The following is a 7,030-nucleotide window of genomic DNA, read 5'->3' as shown; positions in this document are numbered from 1 at the left end:
AGGTCGCGGAGTTTTCTTAGTGGCGGCAGATCAGGCACCAGCGCCCGCAGTTGGGGCAACAGTGGTTTGATACATCCTGATGAAACTCCTCAGATGTTTTGCTGCAGCTGCAGCAGCCGGTGCTGCAGGCACTGCAGCAGCTGCTGCTGCGGCTACTGAAACAGCACAGCCAGAGGAACCTTTTCCTGCAGCAGCTGTACAGTTGTCAATGAGAACAGCGGCAGCGGAGGCAGAAGCGGAGGACTCGTTGTTTCTGGAATCCAACTGTCCTACATACCCGAACCCGGACTCAGAATTTGAGAAGGTGCACAGCCAGCAGGCTTATATGCGTGCTACGGCAATCCCTGCTGTTTGGACCTTGCTGGTGTTGCAAACATATGATGCTGCTCCAGACATTCTGGCTGCCCCTAGAGGGAAACTCTTGTGCTACTGCTCCTGCTGCTGCTACATGAACTACACCGTTCGCCGCTGCTGCCGCTGAACCTTTGCATGCTCATTGTCGTTTTCTTTGCTCCTGACGCAGGCTGTTTCTCTGGCGCGCTTGGAAGAGGCCTTCCGGCGCCTTCCCTCTGGCGGCTCCTACGGGGGAATGCCTCTGGGCACGAGTGGTCCCAACGGGGAGAGCGCTGCTTCTACTGTACATCGCCATATTGCCTGTGCGCTGACGCTTCATCAGGACTTCGCGGGAGTCTTCTCCGGAGGCGGTGAGAGGGGGAGGCTGCGAGCTGGAGCACCGCGATATATACTTAGACAGCCGGCGCGCTAGCCCACCTGATCAGATGCCGCGTTAACGCTGGCTAGACCTAGACCACGGAGAGTCTAAAGTTGAGATCGCTTCTGTTGCTCTTTAGTTTGGCCGGTGCTGCGGCTTCTGCCAGTCTCCGAACCTTTCCTATTTCCTGCCTCGCTCACGATGGTGCTTGTAGTGAACGCTGCGTATCTGACTATTTCTGTGCGGTGCTGTGTCTGGATTCATGGGCTCAGCAAGGACCCCCTCAGGCACCGGGCTCTTTACCGCATTGCAGGAGTTTTCAGCATTCCTAACCTCTGCACTTCTGAAGACCAACTTCTTCCGTTCTTTCGAAAAGTCGACACACATGAGGTACTGGAATTATTCATTGCAGAGATAGACAGATGGAGAAGTACGCATAGCAAACACCTTTGTACTTTTGCTCTGTTAAGGCGTCTGTCGTTGCAACTATGGGGTTTCATGTTATCGGGAGTTTCCCTGTGTCATTTCTCTGTGTCCCGTGTGTGTAAGACTAGGGATGTCGCAGTTACACCTGCGCCGGTGGATCTGTGTACGCGAAGCCTTTGTCTCTTTTTCAGTGCTTATTAGATGAAATTCAGTTCAGTAGTACCTCTCGACATCTGTGCAATGCGCAACTACATCTATAAACAGTGGCGTGTGGCTTAGTGTACAATGTGTCTAGAGGTGCTGTAATTTCAAGTCTTGCCCACCTTTGACGGAGAGTAAGGTCACTAGGCCCACAGTTTCAATGATATGCCTCTTTTATGCGCAGACATTGTGAAGAAGTAGAAGATGCGCCTTGCGCAGAAGGCGTGACCTATCACCCGCGCGGGCCGTCAGGGGTCAGCCAGACGACCTGATATTTTTTCGCCTCTTACATCCTATGCTGCATGCTTGCTGTTGCTGAGCTATGAAGCTTTACGGCCTGGAGTAGCCTCCTCGTGCTCTCCCACTTATCAGCTGCTCCTTCATGTTATCTTCTTCTCTGTGTTCATGCTTAGATTCTCTTGTTAGCTCTTACATTGCTCCTCTTTCGAATGTGTGAGCGGGGGAAGCGAGATAGCGACTGTGAGGTGTCTACAACACTGTTTTCTTATAACTGTGCCTAGTTGGCCGTGTCGGTGTGCTTCTGCAGATCGAGGGAAACAAAGCTTATGCGGCCTTTGGAGATTTCGCGTTTGGAGATAGGAGCAAGCTTCTTACGCGCCCGGATCTCCTGGGAAGGCAGGATGTGGCTGCATGGGTTGCTGCCCTGTGGCATTGGACGCGAGAACGCCCGTGAGCTGCATTGGCTTTAAAGTTGATCCTTAGCGCCTGCCACGGGCAACGTTACATCGTCATGCTGGCACTTTTTGACTGAAGATGTGTATGCCTTTTCACATAAACCCCCCATGTTGGCTTCTACGCATTCGCTTCGCCGCTTCCGTTCGCCTCCCTCTGTCTCCCCTTCAATTGCACCGCTTCAGTGCCTGTCTACGCCCGTGTTCTTCCTTTACTGACCAGTGGTACTGCCATGCGCTTGGCTGTCCGCATGCTCTCGTATTGGGGCGTCTGTATCTCATTAGTGTTTTGCTAGTTCACGTACGCCTCTTCATATGCTTCTTTGCTTCTGACGCAGCTATGGATATGACTGCGAGCACTGGCCCTTAGGTCGAGGAATGGTTTCACCTCACCGCGCTATGCAGAGCTGGGACAGCTCTCTCCCTGCAGCAGAAGTAACGCCCTTGCTTCAGGCGGTCAAGGACTACCCAACCGACGAACCCTCTTTAGCTGCAGTAGCAACGCCCTTTGGAGGATTGGGTCTCGCTCTGTCCGTGATCCTCGGAGAAGCTGCATGCTGCCCTCCAGCTGTCGGGGCCCTTCGACGATCCCAGGAAGTCCCACAGACCACAAGGCAGCAATGGGTTACTCCCCATAAGGTAGACGAGACATCTACGTTGCTCCTTCCGGCTGATTCTGCTGGCCAGCAGACGCAGCAGGAGCAGCTTCGACAGCAACAAGAGCAAAAGCAATTCGTGCATGGGGGCCTGCCGCCTGCGATACCAGGAAGGGAACAGGCTGCTCGCTTTGACGCCATCCTGGCGGGAAAGGCTGTGTTTTTGGAGCAAGAGGCAACGGCAGAGGGTGTAGCTCCTGTTTTAGGGGCCGGAGCTCCTGGGGCTCCATTCTCAGCAATACCGCTGTCTCGTGTACTGCTACCCATAAACGGCCCCCAAGAGAATGGTTCTGAATCTCCCGTATCGCCTCTGACCGCTGCAGCATTTGAGGGCTTATTTCTGTCTCTTCTGTCCTTGCTTTTGCCCCCCAAACCTATCGCTCCACAGCCAGATACAGGCGATACCGCCAACGAAGGCCTAGCGATTCCAAACCCTCTTGCTCCCCAGGCCACTCTGCCCCTTCCGGGGGCCCGTGACTGCATCGGGGTCTTTCTACCGGAGGACGGAGAGGCACCTGGACCAGAGACGGAAGCCTTGATGCCCTTCAGGCGCTTCTGCTTCTCCCTTACGCGTGGCTGCCCGGCCCTTAGTGGATGGGGCTCTCCTGAAGCGGCATCTCAGGGTGATTTGAAGGAAGAGACCGAAGAAGGAATGAGGCTCACAGCGGCAGATACCTTGGACTGCAGATTTAGCTGCTATGCAGCAAATGACGCAGCGGTCGCTGCACGTGGAGAAGCCCCCTCAGCCGCTGCTGCTCCCGCTGTATTGGAGGAAGAGGGAACGTACATCAGTAAGAAGGGCATTGGCTGCGCTTTCATCTGTCCGTGAAATTGAAAGAGCAGGCGGCGTGGGCAAGGCGTGTTATGAACTGTTTGTTGGAGAGGGTGGTACACGCGCAGGAAAGAGGCTCTATGGGGCAAGGAATCAGGAGAAGTAAAAGAGCAACTACTCTTCGAGAATGCAACGTTTCAATCGACGTTGTCTAGGAAAAGCTCATCTACAGGTCTATAAAAAATATCTTGGCTGCGTCGGTCACGCCTACCACCATTCTCTTGGGTGGCGCTGTACGGTTTTCTTAGGGTCTATGCTTCCAGCTGGACTTCCGCTTTGACAGGGAAGTGAGAACTGAGCATAGGGTCGCTAAGGGCACCGGAGCCTGTGACATGGAAGCAACTAGCAGCCTGCAATTGTACGCTCTGCAGTTGCTGCTACGAGTAACCGGCACTAGCTGTGCCTTGTTCTTCCGCAGCGAAACGTACATATGTTCTTTTGCTGGCAGACACTTAAACCGAATTCGTTATACTTGAACCTGAGTGTGGTTGCTCATGGTAGTGAGCCCCTCTAGTTAAGGAGTGGCCGTGCGATGCAGGCCTGGAAACCCATAGCAGCACAACAATGGTGTCTCAAGGTTCTGGTTTGCACTGCATGGACGTTCAGCTCTTGAGGCTCCCATGTAGAGGCAGTACGCACAAAAAGGCGGATAAGGGGCCAACAGTTGTGGCACAGGGTGCATAAGGCCTTGCGGCTCGAGAGTTAGATGCTTGGGGGCTATGCTTCACGATGGTAATTGAGGGAGTTAATCCGGATAAAAGACTCATTGGATTGGGCCCTCAATTTCAAAAGTGAATACTTCCTAATATTTGTCATTCAAGGTTCTGGGTTTACGGTCAAGTGTCCACAGCCCACTGGAACTTTCTAATGAGGACTTTAGAATGTTTACCGGAACCACTGGTATATGCTGACAGCTAACACCCGAATTAGTCGGAGTATCACCTCCCTTTATTTCTTTTAATGATCTGAATAGAGCCAATTAATGAGCACCGGAAAATTATGGCGGTGTACTGCTGCTCGAGTGGCTCGCATATGAAGGGCTGCGAGCATCGACGACGCCGCCCAAGCTGGCTAGAGGGTTCCATACTATTATCCCTGAATCGTGGACCCTGGCTTCTCATACCCATTTCCGCACGCAGTGGTGAGCTGTCCTTGTTTTCCTTTGAGTGGCTTCAGACCGCATGCTAAATACCCGATTTCTTGAGCTGGCTCTCCAGCCAGCCGTCAGGTCTCATGACTCTCTGAAGCAGCAGAATGAGATCCTTTCCAATTTTGGGGCCAGCACTGATTGAATTAGCAAGAAACGAACCAGTGGCGCTGTCCTACTAGTTGATGGAACAAAACAGGAGGACCGTCTTGCTGCAACGGTGCCGCTGCCGATAAAAGTGCATGGCAACTAGTTCTCACTTCCCGCAATCCCAAGAATTCCTGAGCTGTCGACGTAGCTGACTTTGCGTTCTCATCGTTTTGTGAGAATCCGTTCTACAGCAAGAGCTGCAGCCGCTGCTCTTGTGAGTGCTGGTGCATCGTCGAGTCCTTCGCTCGCCGTGACATCAGAGTACTTATGAAGACGCTTTCCCATCGCTTTCCCTGTTGCTGTAAGCAGCGGCTGCAAGTTGTCCTTGACGCGAGTGGATTCCAGTGTGTCTTCTTAGCTTAACCAGAGAAACCCCTATCCCCTGTCAATCTCGTGAAACCCTTTTTCCTTTTAACTGCACTTATTGCTGCTCCCTTGGGGGCTACGGCGGCAGCGCTTGTCTTTCCGCACAATACACACCTTGGTCTATTTGTTGCACTGGCACCAATGCCACTCCACATTGTAAAGAGTTGTGGCATTGTGGTGCTGTCGTTGCTGCTGAGCCCCTGCACACAACAGCAACCCTTCACAAGCAGCAGCTTGCTGGTAGGTGCGTTCATCCACGGTTCTGTGCCGATTTTGGAAGCAGAGCAACGGCACCAACAATACTGTGACGAATACCCAGCAGCAACCGCAGCTGCAGCCGGCCAGACAGCACCTCCTTGCGCCAGGAGGAGCCGTCCCTACTCTGCAGGTGCCACCACAACAAACGAGACCCTCGAAAACCACTTCTCCTTGATAGCAGCAACGGTGTCGTTGGGGCCTGGCCGGCTTTCAGGCGAGTTACAAGCCACGCGCGAGGAGGGTTTGAAGCCGTACGCGCGGGTGTTACAGCGGTTGGATCGAGACAGGGATGGCGTGTTGTCCCTCAGGGAGACAGCTAGGCTCATCAGGGTTACTCTAGGAGAGGCTACAGACATCCCTATCACTGCGACATATGTCAAACGACTGCTAGCCTCGCTTCGTATTCCGTTGTCAACGCCAAAGCATCATGGTCCGCTGCAGCAGCACCAAGAGACACTCGCCCTGCCTCAGGTAATGCGGCTCTTGCAGCTCACAGCTGGTAGCCACACTGTCAGCTCTGCCGCAGTGGATGGCCTGCTAGCTCTAGATGCCGTCTCGTTTGCTCTGCAGCAAGAGGCACCTTCGTGGCATGCACTCTATGAGACAGCAACAGCATCAGCGGAAGCAGAAATAAGACTCCATGTAACGAACCTCGTTAATGAGTACGCTCTTGAAGCGTCACAAGTGTACGCAGAGGGTATTCCCTACCTCAGAGCGCTTCTTAAGCACAGTGCGCCATTGAGGGAGAAGTTACTGGAGAACCTTGGCCACCAACTGGCCGCGAAGGAACCACTACCTAGGCTGGCACCTAGTGAAGCCTTGATTCGCGTCAAAGCGACTGCGCACCTCCAAGAGATAGTACCTCAGCTCGTTATGGAAATGTCAACAGGGATCAGTCAAAATATGAACAAGCACAGCACGAGCACCCAACACGGCGTGAGCGTCGAGGCGATTGAAATGATGCTAGCACGGCTGGTGCGCCAGGCGGAGGCATTTTTCCTCTTTGCAGTCACAGACGCAGACGGTAACGGCAGTCTAGACATGTCGGAGTTCCTTTCTGTACTCCTGGTGCAGCAGCTCCACATGCAGCAACTGGTCCAGGCAGCAGTTGCTCCTCAACACCAGAGCATTCCAGTGATGGAGACTCCCTGGGTTGGGGAATTAGCTGCGGGGTGGCTCGAAGCGCCGCAGTTGCGACAGCAACAGATGCCTTTTGTGTCGCGTATGCTGTTTACTGCGGCGGACGTGGACCAAGATAGCCGCATCCCCTACGAAGAGTTTCTGAGTTTCCTTGATCAACAAGACCTATTAGTCAGCACAGCAGTGCAGCTCTTCAACGCGAGAGCAGCAGTGCTCTACCTCTAATGTGGTAGCCTCGGCAAGCATTAGAGATGCCAACTGAAGTGAAGACCCTTTTTACGGTTCTTTGGGCGTATTTTCTCCAGCACGAGCTTACCTCCTAGAAGAGCGCGCGTTGATTGCTTCCAGCACAGAGCTCCTGTTACTGGACAACAGTGCCAGAAGCCATCACAGCTGTTGCTGGAAAATATACAGACCCGTTTTATGGTTTTGCCGATGGAAGCAGAGAAC

General features: G+C 53.4%; 2 protein-coding genes across 2 annotated transcripts; both read left to right on the top strand.

Annotated features, from left to right (window-relative positions):
- Positions 1-208: 208 nt before the first annotated feature.
- LOC34618460 lies at positions 209-3,516 on the top strand. Its single transcript, XM_026337171.1, has 6 exons — positions 209-304; positions 524-704; positions 985-1,102; positions 1,524-1,593; positions 1,887-2,029; positions 2,370-3,516. The coding sequence occupies exons 1-6, from the start codon at positions 209-211 to the stop codon at positions 3,514-3,516; spliced, it is 1,755 nt and encodes a 584-aa protein (XP_026192956.1).
- A 1,257-nt stretch (positions 3,517-4,773) lies between these two features.
- On the top strand, positions 4,774-6,805 carry LOC34618461. The gene is made up of 3 exons (XM_022731789.2): positions 4,774-4,833; positions 4,965-5,040; positions 5,502-6,805. Exons 1-3 carry the CDS (start codon positions 4,774-4,776, stop codon positions 6,803-6,805), a joined length of 1,440 nt encoding a protein of 479 aa, XP_022586433.2.
- The last annotated feature ends 225 nt before the right edge of the window (positions 6,806-7,030 follow it).

The sequence above is a fragment of the Cyclospora cayetanensis genome, unplaced genomic scaffold (assembly GCF_002999335.1).
Source record: "Cyclospora cayetanensis isolate NF1_C8 unplaced genomic scaffold, CcayRef3 CcayRef3_contig_169, whole genome shotgun sequence".
Lineage (NCBI taxonomy): Eukaryota > Apicomplexa > Conoidasida > Eucoccidiorida > Eimeriidae > Cyclospora > Cyclospora cayetanensis.
Note: the sequence above shows the minus strand (reverse complement) of the source record. Positions and strands in the feature narration are given on the sequence as shown.

Bases quoted from the DNA above. Each gene is read 5' to 3' on its own strand.
- LOC34618460 (XM_026337171.1), top strand. From the start codon at position 209: ATGAGAACAGCGGCAGCGGAGGCAGAAGCGGAGGACTCGTTGTTTCTG. The intron at 1,103-1,523 runs GTACTGGAATTA...TTTTATGCGCAG, and splicing joins GAAAAGTCGACACACATGAG to ACATTGTGAAGAAGTAGAAG. The intron at 1,594-1,886 runs GTCAGCCAGACG...GTGCTTCTGCAG, and splicing joins ACCCGCGCGGGCCGTCAGGG to ATCGAGGGAAACAAAGCTTA.
- LOC34618461 (XM_022731789.2), top strand. From the start codon at position 4,774: ATGAGATCCTTTCCAATTTTGGGGCCAGCACTGATTGAATTAGCAAGA. The intron at 4,834-4,964 runs GCGCTGTCCTAC...CTGTCGACGTAG, and splicing joins TAGCAAGAAACGAACCAGTG to CTGACTTTGCGTTCTCATCG. The intron at 5,041-5,501 runs GTGCATCGTCGA...ACGAATACCCAG, and splicing joins CGCTGCTCTTGTGAGTGCTG to CAGCAACCGCAGCTGCAGCC.